We start from the raw sequence: 21,202 nt of genomic DNA, 5'->3' as shown, positions 1-21,202 counted from the left end.
ATGGCCAGAGTTTCTGGTGATCACACCCTGCAAAGAGGTTTGGCCATATTCCCTGACATACTGCTGTATGTCACTTTTCCTTTTTACTGTTTTCCTACCATAAGAAAATTTTCACAATCTGCACAGGCTGCCTGAATCCATCACTCTGTCACCACCAAAAATCCGAGGCTGCCTCTTTCATATCCTCTTCTTGCCTGTGAAAACCCCACTTAACTCTCCGGCCTCCTTCGCTCCCAGCTTCCTCCTGCTCAGACAGTGACAGCAGACTGATGATTTGGGGCCCATTTTTGCAGAGCTGTGTGTGGGCCCCTCCGGATCGGGGGAGCCCCCTCGGGAGGGAGCCTGGACAGGAAATTCACCGGCAGCTCCCCCGTTCGGCTCGTGGCTCTGCCCGCCCTGTGATGGAGCTTTCCTGCCTTTCTAATCCGCGCCACATGCGGCTGACCCGAGCAAACCCTGTGGGAAGACAGAAGCCCTGTTGTGTGTTTGTAGAGCAGTTGCTCGGAAGCTGATGTACAGCTGTGGCTGGGCTTGTTTGGAAGTCAAGAGTAACTTGATCTTTTAATCTTTTTTTTTTTTTCCCCCTTCGCCTTCTTTTTTTATTTTTTTCCTCCCCCCCCCCCCCCCCATGTTGCAGACAACAACTGTTTCTGAAGGGTACCTGCCAGTGAGATTGAAATATGTATTTTAAATTGAAGGGTAGAGTTCATGAAGATTCTGTCAGTCTGCAAAGAATGTAATTTCTGTTGGTTTTTTTTTTTTAATAAATTAATTTCAGCTAGTTTCATTTCTTTTAAAATAAAAGGTGTAACTGTAGAGAGGCTGAGAGTCCAGTTTTCTTACTTACATTGAGTAAACCAGGAGTGACTCAAGTGAGATCAGAGCAGCTGAGGTGAAGTTCATGATGCCAGACCCATTGTTTGTGCACTTTAGGATCTGTGAGGACACGCACATCTGTGTCATCCAAGTATACCAAAGCTGCCTCTACCAAAGCCAGAACAACTGGCCTCTTTTAATAGATAATTAAATTAATAGATAATTAAATTTTCTTTTAGCAAAAAGCTGAGCTGCCAGCACTGTGATGGACTCTGCTGAGAGTGCATGGGATGCTCTCTGTGCTTTGGGGTCGGTTTGGATTAAAGGCACTACTTCTCTTTAAAAGAGAAGATGGTCCTGAAGAAAAAAATCACTACTTCCAGGGAACTTGTTTACACTCTGAACCCAGAAAAGACTGCATTTTTAATTATTGAGTAAGAAGATAGGGTGAGTAGTTGTTGAAAGAGTAAAACAAAAACACAGCAAGAGAAAAGCTTCCTTGTTTTAAGTATCCCCACTGCTTGTCAGTAGATTTTTCAATCTCCATAACCCATTTCAGGGAGCTGTGAGACTTAATCTCATCTCTGGAACAATATTGTTCTTCTGCAACTTTAATGCACTTTTTAGAAACGCTCCATTCTTTCTTGCTGAACACTAGTTCATGCCAATTTGCATTATGTATGAATAATGACAGCCAGGATATGCATTCATGGTAAGTGAACCTCAAAGGATGCAGTGGTTTGGGGTTCTGGTCTGCACCACTAATATGCAGGAGAAGGGGGTTATTTTTGTGCTTTTGCAGATTGCCAAACTTTCTGTGTGTATTTTGACAGTGTATCAACTTCAGAAAAGAGATTTCTATTTGGCTTGTTTGCTGAAGTAGTGTGGGGATGCAGGGAGGAGATGCCCTCTCTCATCTAGCAATGAGACAAGTTGTGAAGAAACCCTGAGGTTGCTGCTGCTGCCTCTTGGTCTGCACAAGGGGTTTTTTTTTGGAATTAAGTAGAAATCCATTGCAGTCACTCCAAAAATGTCCAATGCCACTGAGTAATGTTTCTGGAGCCTGCCTTCTAGATACACTCTTTAAACTTTTATCTTCTCTTGTGGGAGTCTCTCCATAGACTTTTGAAAATTACCCTGCTTTGTGTTTCATGGCCTATCTTCAGGGAAAGAGCAAAGCTTTAGTACACTGATGTTTGTTTTCTCTTCATTGCTGTTTCCAACAAGAACACCAGTGGGAAAAACAAGCAAAAAACCAGACTGACGAGAGGGCATTATTGGTCTCTTCAGAGGTGACCCAAATCTGTAAAAAAACCTTCTCTCAGTCGTGACATTGGGTGTGGTGGTTCCTTTGTAAATGTTTAGGACCCAGAAGTGTGTATTTCATTATTTGCTATACCCAGTTAGTACCATAAGCACGATGCTCATGTTGTTGCCATCATGGCAGGATATCAGACTGGAGGCATGGGTCCTGGACGTGGGCTGAAGATGGAGACTAAAAGATCTAAATTCTGTTTTCAGCCCTGCTGTGGACTTGTTTTGTGAAACAAGATTAAACACTTAGACAGACTGGAGCCGAATACTTTGCATGTACAGTGTGGTTAATAAGAGTAGCCTCAAGAATAAAAGGCCTTGCAGTGTTAGAAGAAGATTTGTAGATCTTACAGGGAAGTATGTCAATTAAAATACTGTATGTGATATTATTACATAATGTGTATCTTAAATAAATGTGCTTAAGTGAGTGCTATTTTTTTGCTGTATTCACTAGGCTGAGGGAAAACAGATATTTGCAAAGAAAAGAGATCTCAGAGTAGAGTGCCATGTGGAAACTTTCTGGACCCCTATGTGGCACGGAGCAGCCTTGAACTGCTGAGAGCACAACAAAAAACCTTCAAACAGGGACAAAGAGCATCTGCCCTGGCTTGTCTCACCCATTGGGGCAGAATCCTTCCAAAAAACAGTCATTGCTCTCCCGGAGGGGGAGAATCAGAGTGTCGCAATCTGCCCTGCCGAGAGAAGACAGATATACACACGGGTTAGTTCAGTGGGCAGCTGACAGGTTGGGTCAGGCTGAGTGCCCATTGCTTGCCCAGCCCATGGAGGACAGCTTTGCTTCAGCTTCCAGCACAGAACCATCCTTCCACCTTTCAGAAGTGGGTATTGGTGTATTTTTTCTTGCTCTTCCACATATATTTTTACCTTTCTCTGCTCTCTCTGGAGCAGCAGAGAAAATTGGTAAGGAAGGTCAAATAATCCCTTGCTCCTTATTGGATGAAGTGGATGAAAAGTAGTTTTCAGCAATACTGCAGCTGGCCTGTCTGTCTTCATGCTCACAATAGCAACACACATTTCTGTGCTCTTGGTAGAAAGCCTGTGTGAAATTGGAAAAAAGAAGTTAGCTGAGGGAGAAAGTGTCATTTTGCTATGTCAGGACAGTAGATGCTAAGAGTTTGGGTTCTAGAGCCAAAAGAAAATCAGCTGGTCATAAAACCAGTTATTGGCAGCTCAAGGCAGGTGGGATTTTCACCAGGTGTCATGGTCTGTGGATTTCAGAGAAAGGCAGTTCCTGAGCTCAGCTTTCATCCCAAGTTTCCATGCAGACCAGAGGAGAGTGTCCATTCCATTTTTGCTCTTCCCTCACTGTGATTGTCCAGCCCCTTTGCAAATGCTGTGCTGTTTGCCACTGTCCCCTCAGCCCTTTGCTCATCTGCTGGCAAAGTGAGGCAGCAAATGCACCACTTAATGTGAAATTTCATGTGGTGCAATTTCCAAATTCTGGGTTGCTCTCATCCACTAATGAGAAATGACACATTCACACATTGAGGTAACCACTGCTCTTCCTTCTGAAAATAGGGACTGCTTTTAATTTATATTTAAGAAAGGACAAAAAAAAAAAAAGAAAAGAAAAAAGGAGGAACAATTTGCAATACTTACTTTAGTTTTTAATGAATGACTGAACCAAGGCCAACGTTCCTGTAGATTTAACTGAGAGGCAGCAGAAGCTGTAACAGAGATGCTGATAGTGCCAGTTGGGCTATAAGTTATAAGTCTACTTTACAAAGTTTGCCTGTTTTCTGGCACAGTCTCTGACACATACACTCCAGTCAATCAAAGTAAAGTGCCTAATAACAGATGTGGCAATTAAGCTGAAGAATTCTGTCTCTCTCGTTTAATTTTTATTACAGAGAATAACAGAGTACCTCATTAAACCCAGCATCATAGAGTTGGGCTTTTTTTTTTTTTTAATTTGGCATACAAATGTCTGCAAAAATTAGATCTCTGAATAGGGTGCCTTGTTACGAAAGGTGCTTTGTCGACAATGATATGGACAGACCATTTTTGTATGACAAATATGTGCTTGTGCTGCTGCTGTCCTTTTGCACACTGCAGAGGTACAGGCTTAAAGAAGTCAACATGTGTCCTGAAGGATGGTATTTTTTGGGATTTAGGGCCTTGTGTTCAAGTTGATAAGAACATGGTCTTGATTTTTCTGAGTTCAAATTACACTGCCCTCAACTGAAATCAGCAGCAGGCATTTAAAAAGATTTTGGATAATCTGTAATGCAGGTAAATTAACATATTAAAGTAAGAGAAGTTTTCTTGATGAACAGTATTAATTGCAACCTGAAACAGTTGTCTTCTGATTGTTGAAGCTTCTAAGGCATTTGCCGTCATTAGCTTCTTCTACTGATGTATTGGGCACTCTTTTTAAAAAGGCCTCTGATTCATCATTAGACAAAGTTAATTAAAGAATTTAATGATTGGAGGTGCTCTAAAATTTATGGTTACAGAAGACTGATACTGATATAAATCAGAACAGGAAGCTTTGTTATGAAATTACTGTGTATGAAAGGCATAAAATTACAAAGTTGTTTACTTGGTCATTCTTAGAAAGAATCTGCTTTTTTACTGCCTGCCACAAGTGCTGGTAGCAGGTTTATTTCTTGGAGGTTTTATTTATCCACTGAAGCACAGCATCTTGTCCTACAGCTGCAACTGATACTATAGGAGTGTATTGAACCAGTTTGTGCCTGTGTACATTCTTTGTCTTTTTTGCATTCTACATATAAAAAATGTTTATATATTCTCAGTGTGCAGAAAACTTGCAGACACCACTGGCACCTGGCAAAGTTGAATTTCTCCCTAGGAATTATTTTTTCTTCTGCTGGCACATAGGGAGTACTAGTATTAGGTACTAGAATTACACAACTGCAAACATGGTTTTAAATTTGTATTAATGTTTACAGAGGATGTAATGTGTTTAAGCCAGTTTACCATGAAAACCACATATTTTGCATGTTGCTCACTCACTTCTTTAGGCTGTGTTGTAATCCCTGTGAAAGTTCTTCAAGGCAGAAGTTCTTCAAGACTTAAAGACAGGATTTATCCCTTTAATTGTGGGTTTGTTAAAAAACTAGAATTAACCAGTCACTTTCAGTTTTGAATTATGTTCTTCCATTTTCCCCTTTGAGTGCAGGAGTACTACATCCATTCCAACCTCTGCAAATCACCTAAATAAAAGATGGAACTGAGTGAATGAACTGTCAAAGGAAATGCTTTTGTCTTCCCTATTCTTCTGCTAAAATGTTTTGAATTTCCTTTGTAGGGTGGTGGTTGTGGTGGCATGTGAGGCTTTGTGCAGTGAATCACAGATGCTTTGATTGCTGGAGGTGGAAAAACTGATCCGTAATGCATTGAAAAGTTTCAGAAGCTGTTAAGGGGAAATGGCGTCAAAATGAATTAATTTTGGGGTTTTTTTGAACAGATCATTTGAAACATGAAGTTTTTAAGCTGTGATAAAGATTTACAGAAGTGTAATGCTTGGTGTAAATCATGAAAACAGGAGCTAGCTGGAAAGACAACTTTATTTTCATCTGGCTGTTGCATGCAAAGTGGCATTTTACTGGATGATTTACAAGGACAAAGGTTCTGAAGCAGAGTTGCCAGCAAATTTTTTTTTCACAAGCTATAGCATTTTGTTAGCAGATAGAAGTTATAAACAAATGCAGGAGTGCATATGTCTGATTCTCATAGCGAGAGGGTCTGTCACAAGTGCAGGGAACTGCAGATTGAAGAATTTTGCCAGTGATAACAGAGGCTGTGTCTAGCAAAGGGTAGAATCTAATGTATGGTGAAAATGTGTGTGGAAAAATAGAAAGTGCATGTCACGGGGGAGGGAAGGCAACAGAGGCTGTCTTTGAAGAGGGCTGGAAAGCAGAAGACTTTTCAAAGGAAGGTGGGAGCATTTGAAATTGATCCTAAATTGCATAGGAAGCTCAAGTAATTATCTGAGTCCTTTGACTGTGCTCTTTTATATACTGGCAATAAACTGGAAGTGACACGGTGTCTGGGAGGCTGGTAATAGGAAAAGAGGGGTCACAGAAACTTTGTTCAAGAGAGGGTAAAACCATGAATGATAATTTCCACAGCGGTGGAACCAGGGCATTGGTGTATTTAGGCAACCACAGGATTGTCCCAGGCAACTTGTCAGCAACCACAGAGTTTTCACAGTTACATCCAGGAGTGCAATGTCCTTTTTCATTATTTCCATTAGGGAAAAAAACCCATCAGAAATGTATATGCTATATGGCTGAGGGACTATGACAGAGGTTTGATACAGATATCTTTGTTGGGTAACTCATTAATAAAGCTTTCATACATGGTAGTAGTACCTTATTTCAGAAATAATTCTCCTTTAAGACATGCATTTAGCCATTTTTACTTAATTCTACAGTCTTCTAGCCCTGTATTATTAAAATTGACTTGGGGTTAAAATAAAGAGATGTTTCAGTTAGGAATACATTTTTTGAAAAAACATTTTAAAATATATTAATTTAAAAAAAGGAGGGGGAAGCAGAGGGGGATATGATTTTTGTCTCAAGCCTATAGAGTCTATTAAATTATGTTATTTGCCTTTTCGGCTGAGAACTAACTGTTAACTCCCAGCTTCCGCCCTGGGAAAGATGCCTCGGGCTGAGAGGTGCCATCTGTGTATGGACCTGACACAGTTTTTCATGTTTCACCTGAAACATCTTGTTTCAAACAGGCAAATCAGGATTTATGGTCAAGGTGCTGTTTCTTCTTCTCCAAGTGTGCTTTTCAGAAACTTTGGTTTGGATTCTACACAGTTTTAAGTGTCTTTATTTGGTAAATTTTCATCTGGGTGGGGGGAAAAAAAAAAGCAGCATATTTTGTCAAAAGATTTTTGTTAAGAGCTTGTCCTGCTGGCTACCTGTGGAAATAATCTTTAAACATGCAATACCGTGGGCTGTAGGTAACCTTAATGGTTCAACACCTGTACTTGTTATCTGCCTTAAGAAAAGGAAATACTTTGAAGTGAAAGGGCCCTAATTTATCAGACAGTGACAGCTGCAGTGGAGTGACCCCATGTTTGTGATGTTTGGCAGCCTTCCTCTGAGGAACAATAATGTGTCCATCTGCAAAGTATCTGGCATGCTGGCATTTTTCTTTACTGTGCCTCCTTGCCTTGTGCAGACTTGACTTGCACTGAACTGTCTTTCCTGCCCTTTTAATGCTAATTTGAGGGAGAAGAGGACTGGTAAGTGGATATATGGTCCCTGCCAGCTTAGCAGCTTCAGCAGCTCTCACTGAATGGCAGCAAGTGAAGTCAGCAGGCCAAAGACAGTCTTGCTTTTCAAGAGGACAATTCCTAGAGTAAACTCTCATGATCATTTGCAGTAAGAACAGGTCTTGTAAAAGATACTGCTGAGGGTTCTGCAGGGAAGGACAGGGTCCTTGAGGACCTTGTTGCAATATTCCTGTGCGTTTGGGTCTGTGCTGCAGCATGATCCATGCTATCCAGCCACCCATTGCATCTGGAACTGTGTGACTTTACTAGTGAAAATCCACATATTTGCTGTGTGGCAAAGTTTCCTGTTTCCTCCCATGTTTGCAGTTATCTTACTTCATTCTGTGCTTGTAATTACAACACAAGAGGTTGTTTGATGCTTACAAAACAATGTGCGGTGTGGCAGCTCCCAACCTCTCCGGGTTTCCACCAGAAAATGTTTAAGGGGAAAAAAAAGTTTAACTCCAAAATTTACTCCAGTTTACATTTTTGATATAGTTTGAATTGAATAGCTCTCTGTTATTTAAGATCAGGTCACATCTTTTTGCATTTATATTTAGTAGGAATGGTAGAGAGATTCATTCTGTGTAACTACAGCACTACCATCAAATAAAGGACTGTGATGCTGTTGCTTTCAAAACTGGTAATTCCATCACTTAGGGGCAAATAAAGCCAGGTCTGTCTCATCCAGACTTGTGCATTTTCACTGGATTCTCTAGAACTCCACAATTCAAGACTTCTTCTCCACTCCTGCTTTGAGTGACTGATAAATTTACAGGTTATTGGGCACGAGGCCAGAACACACAGACACACACTGTGATTACATAAACCTCATTTTCTTAGAAGCCTCTGATAATTAAAGACAGACTGAAAAATAAAAATGACCTAATCTAATAACCAAAGAAAAATTGTCATTGATTACTGATTTATTTTTCTTTGCAGCGTAACTTGAAAAAAGTAGCAGCATCTCTGTCTCCATCAAGGAGACTTGTTCCAGCTCACTCAGCCTTTGATTTGTTTATTCTTCACACATCAGTCTAGATGAATTGTTTTTCCCTCATCCGTGCTTAGCCCATCTTCAACACCTCTGCACTCTCCAGCTGTGTCAGTCTGCTTCACAGTGAGGTTTGAAAGCAGAGCAGCCCAGGTGAAGAGGGTCAGATCTGATTAGGCTGCATCAAGAAGGGCTCTTATCATCTCTGACCATGGAGGGTGTGAATGTTTAGAGCCCTTCAGTGTAGGGCACTATTGGGTTATCCTTTAGCAAACTCTCATGCTGGCTGTGCAGATCCCGTGTGTTTTCTGTCAGCCCTGCCAGCTTGGTCTGTCCTGAGCTCCCCGTGACAGTGACAATCAATGCTGCCTTTGGAGTGATATGTTCTGAGGATCTGGGAAAAAAAGAACAATCAGTTTCCATTTGCTGTGGCTGTACATCTTCAGCCAGCCTAGGGTCTGTGTGATAATGCTCGTAATTCAGGTTATTTTGTATTTGCTTTATGAGTGAGATTTCATGTGACAAGGTGTCAAACTGATTTACTGATTTCCAAAGGGAAAACGCCTTCTGCTCTTCATCCATTAATTCCCTAACGTAATCGATAAAAGCAATCAGTTGTGGATTTATTTTTTTTTCTCACGGAAGCTAACCCGGGATTAATCATCATTGACAAGATTAGGTCAGATTCAAATTTTGGTCTGCCTGACATCAGTTGTGAGAGAGATGGTTTTATAAGCAAATTGTGTCTCTGATAGAGGAGCTGAGCCTCCAGAGTGAAGGGTGTTAAGAAGAAGACTGTAGGAAGTGAAAGGCCAAGCAGTTCTTCACTTAGAAGTGCCTAGAAAAACACTTTTATCTCACTCAAAACTGTAATTTCCAGTTGCAGTCACCAAGTCTGTGTGGGGAGCTCTGGAGAGAGTGAGGGCACGGACACCTGCAAAGGCCTTTGCACAGATGACTGTGGGGTTCACAGTTCAGTCTGAAATTTGAAGAAATCTATGACGGACAGAGAGGTGATTTTCTTTGAAGTAGCACTTGCTATACATGTAGGTTGATGCCATATCAATGCAATTAAGAATAGGTTTGCAGCTCAGAAAACATTTTGATGCCCCTGTGCCCTACCACTGTGTGTAAAACCTTGGAGATGCTGCAGCAGAGTACAGAAGGTTCTCACTGCTCTGGAGTTTGTCTTCTAACTGAATGGCCCATTCCTGCTGCATTTTTCATGTTTCAATGGTAAAAATGCTTCTGCAACAGTAATGGGAAAGCTGCATCAGCATTTCCCTTGGTCTTGGGTCCATTATGTCATGTTAGCAACTGTGTCGTACTATTCTCTGTTGCTCATGCAGGTCTAATCCTGGTTAATTCTCTGGCAGCACTTGATTTTGCTGACCAAAAAATATTTGTTTGCAGCCTTGAGCAGCCTTCACTTCTTTTACAGTGTCCATCATATCTTCCCCTGCCCCCCTCAGTTCCACCTGTATTTATTTGCCTTTTATTATAAGAAATCTGAGGGAGAGCTGTGCACCCTCAGCTTTGCCTGTGGCTCTGCTCTGGGTGGGTGGAGAGATTAATTTGTAAGCATGTTGTAATTTTCAACTCATAAAGAAGAAGCATTTTTTTGCCTCTTTTTCTTCAGTTATCTGTTCTTTCTCTGGTTTTGATCCTGAACTCTCCATGGGGAAAAAAAACTCTCAAACCAAATAAAAACTGTCAAGACAGTTACTAGTGGCAGAGAAAGTGCCTAATAATCTCAGATATTGGGTATTAATGGTTAACTGTCTGTGTTTACACATACATAGTGCACATACTCATACGATTTTGCATCAGCTTACTAGTGAGAAAAATGCAATTTATGTAGTCACTCAAGTTTAAATGTATTTTAGGGGAGTATCTGTAATTTATAGGAGTAGATTTTGTACTCTTTTTATACCATTTTAAAATGAGCTTGTTAGTAGTTATAAAAAAACCTTGCGATGATCAGATTTATTTTTTACAATGACTCTTATTGATTATCTGTTTTTTTATAAAATAAATATCAAACTAGTTTAATTTCCTTAATTAGCTTACAGAGATTAAGAGAAGTACTCTACAGTTGTTTCTTGCAGCTGCACTGCTTTCCTGTTAAAATTTTTACATCATGGGTATGGATTAAAGTTGAGGGAAACAGAGAAGTCTGACCTGAACAGACACTAGCACTGCCTTAAAGTTCCTGCCTGAAATAGGAATAAAGATACAGCTTTGTCAACGAGAGGTTTTGCCTCAAGTGCTGCAGAAAAAACTAACAGACAATAAAGCCTGTTTAGTGTTCTGTTGTGGAAGGAAGTCCTGGTGGTGAAACACCAAGGATTGTCTTAAATTTGTTGGGGTTTTATTCCTATCTCATGTATGTACTAATTTGCACAGGGAAGGCATTCCTCAAAATGAGCATTTTCAGTACTTAAACTACAGGTTCTGTGTACATGTAGATAATTGAAATACTCTTGTGTTATTGGTTGAGATAATTTGAGCAATATATGGTATGAAAAGTGAATCTCTGAACAGTTGTTCTTGGTGCAAACCGTAGGCAGCAAGAGTTAAATGAGTCATCTACATCTTTTATTGCTAATATCAACACTTCAGCAATGCTAATCAGCTGTACTGATTTTCTGTTTTGATTTTCCTTAATAATTAAGCAAAAGATCTGGAATGCAATCAAGTTTTACTCTAGGGGGTTCATGCAAATTTTTTTTAATTTAAATTTTGTTAAATGTATCCTGGAAAAGGAAAGTTGCTGAAGTTGAGAATAAAAGAAAGAAAAAAAAGGGAAAATACCATTTACAGTCTGCTTAATCAGAGTGAATATTTTCAATGAAATCAGAACTTCATTGCAATTATTAGGTGAAAATACAGCTGCTGTTGAAATAGCTGCACGTTGACTGCTTTGCTGCATGCAGAGAAATAGTTACAGACCATGAAATACCTTTCAGCAGCCTGATTATTCAAGAACAATTCAGCAAAATTGGATCATCTCTGTGTCTTCAGATACCTTAAATATAATAGTTTCATGTTGTGAGCTTTTTTATGTTGAGTTCTGAAGTAAGAGTTAAGTAAAGTAAGAGCACTTTGTCTCTTTTTTTTCCCATGGTCCTGTGGTCTTCTTTCTCATATAACAATGTGATTGATGTAACTTGCTTTATTCTGTTGCATAATATTTAAAGTAAAAAATTGCTATTTCTGGATTAATTTACTGTGTTAAAAATATTTTTATTAAATCAAATGTATTTATTAGAAATTATTTTCTAATTATTTTCATTTATTACATTGCATTCTTTTTGAATTATTTTCATTTATTACATTGAATTATTTTCATTTACTACAGATCAGACTCAAGAATCTCATTTTTTTGTTACCTCTGTAAGCACATAATGTTAGAATCAGTGTGAAAGTGAGGAAATAAGGTCAAATGTTCACTGAAACAGAAATGTAGCTTAAGTCATTACAAATAAATTACATGTTAATAGCATTCATTCTGGCATTTGTGGATTAATGACCACTTGGATTAAGAGTGTTTCAGCATGCAAATTAAAATAATTTGCTTAGTAAAAGTGTTAAGATAATCTTTTCAGACCTTGATGTTACCACAGCAGCTTTCTTTTATGAATGTTTATTCTGTTCGGAAGCTGTACAGCCGGCTGAGGTGGGGGAATTAAGTTTTGGGGCATTCAGGTTTGAAGAGCAGTGGCAGTGCAGAGTGCCATGTGAGACTGTGCCAGCCATGGGGAGGAGGCACAAACCCTTCCTGTGAGTGAGGGACATGCAGGGCTCGGGTGCTTTGTCCCAGCTGAGCCTCTCTGCTCCTGTGGTCCTGAGCGAGTGGCGGCCTTTACTGCAGAGCTTGGCTCTGGCTTTGGGAGTGGGCACAGCATGGCTGAGCACTCCCGGCCTTTACTGCAGGCCTCAGCTCTGGCTCTGGGAGCGCTCCCAGCCTGGGTGTGGGATGAGGGACATGCAGGGCTCTGGTGCTGTGTCACAGCTGAGCCTGTCCGCTCCTGTGGCCCTGAGCGAGTGGCGGCCTTTACTGCAGAGCTCGGCTCTGGCTCTGGGAGTGGGCACAGCCTGGCTGAGCACTCCCAGCCTGGCTGAGCACTCCCAGCTTTTACTGCAGAGCTTGGCTCTGGCTCTGGGAGTGGGCACAGCCTGGCTGAACGCTCCCAGCCTGGCTGAGCACTCCCAGCCTGGGTGTGGGATGAGGGACATGCAGGGCTCTGGTGCTGTGTCACAGCTGAGCCTGTCCGCTCCTGAGGTCCTGAGCACTCCCAGCCTTTACAGCAGAGCTCGGCTCTGGCTCTGGGAATGGGCACAGTGCTCCCAGCCTGGGTGTGGGACACTGGAGGGGACAGCAGGGCCCCTGAGGTGCCGTTTGCCACCAGCTCACCTCGTGGGAAACGTCTCCGTTTGGGCTCTCCTTCCACAATGGGCATGGTGTCGCTGCTTCCTGGAAGTATCCCTTGCTTTACATTAATTATACGTGTGTCAACATTATTATCTTCTTTAAATTCTCTGTGGTATTACTAATGTATATTTCTTTTTCTCCTCACAGCCATCTCGTTGGAAAGATGGTTCTTCATTTCAACTCCCTTTTTGGCTTCCCTGTCATACTCCTGTACCACTGGATGGGTTCAGCTGTGTCCTTGAATCTGGAAGATCCCAATGTGTGTAGCCACTGGGAAAGGTAATGCTTCCCTTTTGGAAAAATAAGTGATGTAAATTCTGATGTCATAATTTTGCTTTGCTTTGCTTGGCATGCTTCAAATTATTGAAGGCTTTTAGCTGCGTTTAAAAACAAGGGAAAAGAATTCATTTTACTGCATGGGCAGGTGAGTTCTTGGATTAGTAAAAGACTGTTTGACAGTGGGCTGAAATGCAACTTTGCATTGGGGGTTAGGATGCAAAGAACCACTACAGTGGTACTAGCAATGTTACACAACCATCTGGGTACTAGAAGTGAGTAAAAATAGCTCTTTCCAATTTAGGTGAAAAGAAGTTTTACATATGCAAAATATAATTAACCATATTGGAATTTGGCCAAATTTGATTATGCTGATTCCTTCCTATTCAGCGCTCACAGGATCTGAATTAAGATTTGTTGTTTAATTATTTTGATGAGGTTCAGAAATTTATAACATGCAAAATGAAATTCATCATCAATGTAGTTGGTCTGTTTGTTCATCCAATTTCATGTGAATTGCAAAAAGCCACAATGAATTGGGAGAGGTTGAGCCTCAAGCATCTGCTGAACTTCTTTCCTTATGTGAAGGTTATGATAGTGAAAACAAGACTTCTGGTCTCATTATAACTGTTGTGCCTGTAATTGATCAGAGGGTCCATGAGAAAGTCTTAATTTTCACCGTTCACTTGAGGACATCAGTATTTCCTGCACTTACTGTAAACTCTGTTTTGTGCTTAGTCATGGGGAGTGCTGCTGAGCCACTGTACATTTATTTTTGATTATTGTGGCTGAATCTTTACAAAGAAAATTGAAATTTGTATTTACTTTTTTATAAAGTCTCTGTAATAAAATTAAAAAACAAACCCAACACGTAAGAACGCTCTTTGGGAATTTACCTCAGCTTCATGTAAAGGATTTGGCGCCTCTGCCTCAGCTGCTGTGTACAGTTCATGCAAGAATGTGTATATGAAGTAGTCACCATATTAAATACCTGTTTGTAGTAGTCAGGAATTTGTCTACAGTGGTACTGTCCTGAATTGTGTGTGCTTTGTTTACAGTTTTTGTAGATAGAAGTGGTTTTGGGGAAAGATACAACATAGTGAAAAAAAAATGGGAAAAATCCCCAAGTATAATTATTTACACTACATAATATAATTTAAAACTAGCCAATCAAAGTCTGCAGAAGGAAAAATATACCCAAAAATGCATTTAGCAAGCATGCCCACTTTGTTGTATGAACTTTTTTTTCCTTCTTGTGCTATCTCACAATCAGGGCAGAGCTCCAAATAAACTCAGTGCAACATTCGTGCTGCTGCCCAAAGCAGGTGACAAAAGGACAGAAGTATGAAAGGGCAAAGCCTCAGACAGAAGCTCCTAACTGCCACTGTCACTGATGTATGCTTTAAATAAAAAACAGACCTCAGTCAGTGGTAAAATGATCTTTACAAGTGGCGAGAAGGGGTAGAGAGTGCCCTGCTGCCTCAGGGTGAGAGCACAGAGCCTCAGGCAAGCGCCAGCATCCCGCTGGAATTTTGTTGGGCTGGGACAGCTGGGTGGATTAGGGCTGCTGATTCCTGCTTTGCCTTCTTGCAGGAAAACAGGGAGTAGGGTGTGTGCAGTCAGGGATGAGTGGCTCTGGAGGTGCTCCCCCTTGGCATAGATGGTGACAGCAGGATGGGGAGACCTGGCTGTCACCCTGCACGAGGGGCTCGGGCTCAGAGAGGGGGTGAGTGGAGAAGAGGCAGAGCTGGGTGAGCTGTTCAGTGTTCTGGCTGCTCCTGGGAATCAGTCCTGCTGCAGGAGCTTGCCACGCATTCCTGAATTTTCAAGCTCCCTTGCGCAACCCAGGGCTGGCTGCCAGCACAAACAGCTCTCAAAGAGTTTTCTGGGATGATTCAATATTTTCCCCTTTTGAGACAGGGTTCTGCTCCTCTTGTGTCCTACTGACAGCTTTGGAAGCTCTCAGCATGGATTTGTTTCTAGGACACTGTATAATTGTGTAATTTGGCAAAAAAATAATAGTAGGATTTTGTATAGTATTTCTGGGGGTGTGGTGTGGGTGGTTCTGTGTTCAAAATTATCCAGTAAGCAAAAGAAATTATGGTCTTCAGTATTCATTAATTTTGATTGCTGAGTAGACTGTTTGGTGGTGTGCCTGTAATGTAATTTTCCAGTAATTACTACTCAGGTGTATTTCTGTATTAACATTCATTTAGTATTTAAGTGCACTGGATGTCTTCCTATAGGCCCAGTTTTTTTCTTTTAAAAACTTGATCCCTATAGGGGTCAAATTTTAAAAGAAATTTCTCAGAAAGTTCTTTTTTTCTATTTTGAGTGATAATACAAGAAACCCCATTTTCTGTCTCTGTAACTAGTTGTTCAGTATCTAGTTCATTAATAAAAGTTTCTACAGGAGAACACCTAATGTGCACTACTTCCATTTGCTGCCTGTTTGAGTTACCGCCATTCTCACTTTAAGAAAAGTTAGGCTGACATTACATTTCTTTAAATGTCGAGTAGTGGAATTTCATCAAATGTGTTACACAGTATAAACATGATGACTCTCTGCATGCTTATTTTCCTTTGCAAGCTTTCTGTGTCATTTTTTTAGGCATAAGTATTTTGTTATATTTTTCCATTCTGTAGCAGGATTCTGTAAAAGACCTAAGTAAATGTACTAAAAGGACTTGCTTGATGATCTCCCTTTTTTCTCTCTGTCTCTCCCCAGTTACTCAGTTACAGTGCAAGAGTCATATCCACATCCTTTTGATCAGATTTACTACACCAGTTGTACTGACATCCTAAACTGGTTCAAGTGCACACGACACAGGTGATGTATAAATCCTAATATTGTCAATTGGCTTATATTGTTAAGAATCTTGACTCAAAATCAAGCATCATATGTAGGATTTTTTAGCTGTAGTGTCCACCCTGTTTAACTGCTGTGATCTGTGTCAGCTGGAAAATGCCTGTCCAAGCAATGTCACATAAATTTTAGTAGCAAGTTGGGGTGTACCATCCCATGGAGTGCCAACAGAAAGCAAACAGCTTGCGAAAAACTAAATTCTCCAGACCCTGCAAAGTGTATCTGTTCAGAAATATCACGGGGAACCCTTGTGTTCTGGGAGAAGTAAGTTTATGCTTTTTGAAAGAAAAGTGAAAGGATTTGTTAAAGGAAACTTCCTGTGCAAGCAGAAAGCAAGCAAGGGTTGAGTGACTAAAAACTGGTGACATCTGTAAAGAGCATTTTCCTCAGAGGAATATGCCCATAAGTATGAACCATCGCAAGTGAAAAATTCCCCATTCTTTTCCTGCTTTCTGACCACCCATGAACCTAAGGCATGTCAGGAAACCCCTTGGACTCTTAAAATTAGCGACGGATAAATCAAGGCCACTTGGAGCACTTTATTTCTTTTCTTGTGACACCTGAATGTTTTTTTAAGATGTGTAAGAGCACACATCCTGTGGTGCTTCTGAGCCAAGGTATGTGACAAACACTCCTTCCTCTCTTTAGGATCAGTTACCGCACTGCCTACAGACATGGTGAGAAAACGATGTACAGGCGCAAATCCCAGTGCTGCCCTGGATTCTACGAGAGCAGGGAGATGTGTGTCCGTAAGTTCAGCTTCTTGTTATCATTGTTTTGGCTTTGAAACTCCATCATGGCTGTGCTGGTGTGGCTCCCCTCTGATGGGTGGCCTGTGGAGGCTGGGTTGCAGGAGCTCAGGTACTCGCCAGCGATGTGTTTGCAGCTCTCGTTGGAGCCAGCTGAGGCTGGGCAGATGCAGGTGACAGGATGGTTGGATTTTAGGTGTCTGCATGGCCAGCCAGCTTTCATGTGGTTCCGGCTAATGACCGTGTGGAAAATGCGTTGTGCAAGCATCAGTGTTTTAAACACAAGGTTTAAAACCATGAGGGACGTGGAAGTCTTTTCTCCTTGGAGCAGACCCCAGCAGATCCTCATGCTGAGCCACTCTTGGGGGTACAGAGGTCTGTAACAAATCTTTGGAGGTCTCAGCACCTTTTTATGGTGGCACATACCTCTATCTAACCCAAAATTGGGAAAATTTGTGTCTGGGGAGTCTGGAGGCACCCTTGGCTCAGTTCTTTGTCTCTCTCGTTTGGCCTTGTGCAGACCTGGGGAGGTCTTAAAATGGTGTTTGATAAGAACGTGTTTTATGTCCTGGAATTTGAAAAGAAGAAGCTTTGATTCAAAACATTTTCTGCTTGTGCAAAAGCAAGGTCAAAATATTTTTTTAGAAAACTAATATATCTGATAATAATAAACTAATATATCAGATTGGCAATGCATTTAGCTTTTTTTTGGTAATATGTATATATTAGACTTACAAGAACCAATTTCTGACTACATTTGGTTATTATGCAGCATTTGTGAATAATGATATTTTATTTTTTTATGAGGTAGAATACTTTTTGAAGTGTGCTACAGTTTGATTCGTGATGTGATGACAGGTGTGATGGTGATTCTCTTATGTGACAGCAGCTTTTACACAGCTATAGCATATGTAGTAAATTCATTGTGTTAACACAATGATATTCAGGACCTGAAAAGTTCAAATACCATTGGACATACTAATTTTTCCTGTTACTACATGAAAATATGCCTGATTATGATACTCAGGACATACCTGCTGTGACCTCTGAAGTGATTGTGGAATGCCTTAGACTTTAAATTATGTGAAAATACAGATCCTTCAGTGTAGCTGAGTTTGCAGTTATTTGACTTTGGAAGAAAGAGAGAGACCTTCATACTTCATCATCTCCAGCTGGAGCATTTCCATTACTCCAATTTTATTTTCATGCTGTGTAGATTATTTTCTTTACCTAGTGGAAGAATGTAAGGTGCCTCTAAAAGGTTAAAATTCTTGTGTTGTTGTCGATATTTTGTTGTTTGTTTGTTCCTTTATTTGACTTCTCAATTTAGAAACGTAAATTAGAAGGGTCTACTGTTTAGATGGTTTTGGTATGACTTGACATTGCATTAATTGAAATTTCATTGCTGCTTCTCAAAAATAATAGGAATCTGTGTCATTTTGTCTTTAGGTGGGTTGACATGAAAGTGTATTTTAATTTTAATTCCAACATGAAATGCAGTCAGTACTTGGACTGTTTATAAGAGTGTAGTTATCTTTTTAGTGAGTACTCATTCACTTTCACTAAAAAAATGTGCTTTGTGCTGTCCTCATGAAACTCCTGTTCACAGAGGATATAAATAACGCACAAATTTCTCGCCTCTGTCTCCACTACTGCCAGCACCTCTGTAGAGCAGTAGGTGAAGTGGACCTCAAGCTGTTATTTTACTCTTATGTTTGGACCTGACGCACTTTCTGAGGTAATCTAAATGCAGTTTATATGTGGATACAAGGGCAGAACAGTAATTCTGTGAAGTTGTGTTAAGGAGCTGACTCCTGGCAGAGTGGGTGACTGAATTTCGTAGTCACTCCAAAGAATTTCCTGCCACTTGTCTGCTACTATCAGTGGCAATCCCTAGGAGATTAGGCATATGAATACTAGGCTTAGCTACAGACTAGAAACTTTTTCAAAAAGTGCAATTTATTTTTTTTTTAGCATGTTTCTGAAAAGGAAGATTTCAAAGGTTTTAAGACATTTTCTAGTGGCTTTCTTGAAGATGGACACACAAGCAAAGGCTGATTGTTCCTGGCAGCTTGAACGTTTGCCTCACTTAGTTTCTAACATCGTAGTACATTTCTAAGCATCTTAATGGAGAAGTTTTTATCAATCTTAATACTGAATTTCCTCAAAACATGAAATAGAAAATGCACCATCCATCTTAAGATATAACAGGATATCATTCACTTTACTAGCAGTTAGCCATCAAGCACAGGAAACAAGGATCAAACAAGGGATATGTTCAAGCATACAGTGTAAAAGTGAGGGATTTATTTGAAAAAAACATGTTTATAGTGTAGTTTAATAGGTAATTTATTTTTTCCCACGACAAATGCTTGTTTCAATTAATTTGGAGGAAGTTGGAGCTAAACCTTGCAGTCATTTAATTTATGTGCATAATTATGTAGGAAGTGTTTCAATTTTATGTTAACTGGTTTATGGCTGGCTTTTTGAAGTGAAAAAGAAACAGATCCTAAAATGCATGCATAAACTTACATCAAAGATAAAAATACTTTTTTTCAAGTTTTCTTTTAAACATCAGATAATGAAGGCAAGAGTGTGGAAAAGATCTTGAAAGAACAATAAAGCACAAAAAAAGGGCAAATAAGATGTAAAAGCCAACATGCAAGACTAAACCCAGATTGCTTTTCATGCAATAATTGAGCTTTTTCTTGCAAAAAAAAAAGAAAACATGGCAATTGCTGCCAGGGAGTTTTTGGTGCTTCTTCACGCTCATCAGTAAAAAAAAGAAGACCCTTCATGTTAAGTTTGTCATCTACACCTGCATATAAGCATTTTTTTAATACCATGCCAAACAATTCCATAGAAAACCAACAGAAACTATTTCATCTGCTCCTGGTGTTATTCACATCTTTTCAGCTTCATTTTTATGTTGTCCTCACCTCTGTAGCTCTGTGTAGTAAATTTTGGTTCTCTCATCTCCGTGTCCACTGCAATATTCTTTTTTAACATGTGCTGTCTCTTACAGATGTAGGATTCACTTGCCAAGAGTCATTTAGCCCAGAAGGTGTCTGGAGAATAATTTCTTTTGGTTGGAGAATAGGTTTTCATGTTTATCCAGAGTGTGGATCCATGTTCTGAGCGCGGGCATGAGGAGCAGTGCAAGGAGCTAGGTCTGGTTTCTTGCAACTTATTTATTTTTCTGCTCTGCTCCAGCTGCCTCACAGAGGAGGTGGTGGAGCGTTGCCTCATTGTATGTAGGGCTCAGTGCTCAGAAATGCGGGCTGGGGATGTTTGCATTCCCTGGGTTGTTCCTACGAGTGCTCACACTGCGTGTTTACAGTGACCTGCGCCTGCCTCACGGCTTGCTGGCAAGGGTTTCACACATTTGGTTTGTGGCGAGCCCCAGGGCCCAAGGCAGCACTAACTAGGAAGGAATCTCCAAAGATGCAAGTGATTCACGTCAAGTTACGAGACTAATGGAAAATTGTGATGTATTATTTAAACTCAGTCTTTCCACAACACATAAATAGGCAACAGCGCTCTGTGTTAATGCCTTGCTTCATCAAATGTTTAAAAATTATTTTTGTCCCTGTTGATTTCTAATGAAGATCATTTTAATGCACGTCTGAAAAGCAGCTTGTTAGAAATAGTTGAGAATTAAAACTGAAGGGTGTAAAAATAAGCAGTTAATGGCTGGGATCCCGTATAATCAAAAATTTTTATTTTATTGATCTTTGTGTGGTTTTCCTTTTTCTTGGACACACTAAATGTAAAGATGACCAATGTGCTTCATCATCTTTAATTGAGAAAAACCCAGAAGTTGCAAGTGTTTTACCTAAATACCTAATTACTCTAGAATAGTTTCAATCATTCAGAACCCCAGTGATTCATATGTAGCCCCATGAAACTTCTTTTTAACATGCACTTTGTCTTTTTCCCTTTAACTTTTTATTCATTTATATAGCAGTCAGATTTCCAGTTTCTCTGGAAATGTTGGTACAAAGAAAAATCTCATCCTGCACACATTTTCTAAGTTTTATTGTTATTTAAAGTGGAAGGAAATTATTAGAGCACATGTATTTTGGAAAATTAGGGGTAATTTGTGATTAATATCATGACAGCAAATTGTTGCTAGTCAGAGGTTTTTCCTCTTGGGTGTATTGTGTTCTGGCATTGATAATGCTGGATATCAAAGTAATTTCAGTTTTTTCTTAGATGTTTCAAACAAAAGGTCTGTTTCAAAGAAGGACTTATCTTAGAAACGTGTTTGCGAATCATAAAAAAGAAAATAAATTCAAGTGCACCTTGTTTAGCACTTAGAATAAAGGTTGCAGTGATTAATAAGTTTTATATGTCATGCTTTACTTCAATCACTGTCACTGTTATGTTCTTCAATTGAACTGTGCAATCATTTGGAAAAGTTGATACTAAAATGTCGGTGTGTTGCAAATCTTACTTTATCCATGCTGTTGCAGAA

The 21,202-nt window shown here is 40.0% G+C and overlaps 1 protein-coding gene across 1 annotated transcript in view; it reads left to right on the top strand.

Moving 5' to 3' along the window:
- Window positions 1-21,202, top strand: part of MEGF10 (multiple EGF like domains 10) — an 86,364-nt gene that overhangs the window by 6,069 nt on the left and 59,093 nt on the right. The window contains exons 2-4 of the mRNA XM_054287317.1: window positions 12,982-13,113; window positions 15,839-15,940; window positions 16,625-16,725. Coding sequence (XP_054143292.1) covers window positions 12,998-13,113; window positions 15,839-15,940; window positions 16,625-16,725 — 319 coding nt within the window. The 5' untranslated portion in view covers window positions 12,982-12,997. The remainder of the gene's footprint in view (window positions 1-12,981; window positions 13,114-15,838; window positions 15,941-16,624; window positions 16,726-21,202) is intronic.

This window comes from Melozone crissalis, unplaced genomic scaffold (genome assembly GCF_028551555.1).
Source record: "Melozone crissalis strain CALT ecotype California unplaced genomic scaffold, PUWL_Pcris_2 ptg000005l_1, whole genome shotgun sequence".
Classification (NCBI taxonomy): domain Eukaryota; kingdom Metazoa; phylum Chordata; class Aves; order Passeriformes; family Passerellidae; genus Melozone; species Melozone crissalis.
Note: the sequence above shows the minus strand (reverse complement) of the source record. Positions and strands in the feature narration are given on the sequence as shown.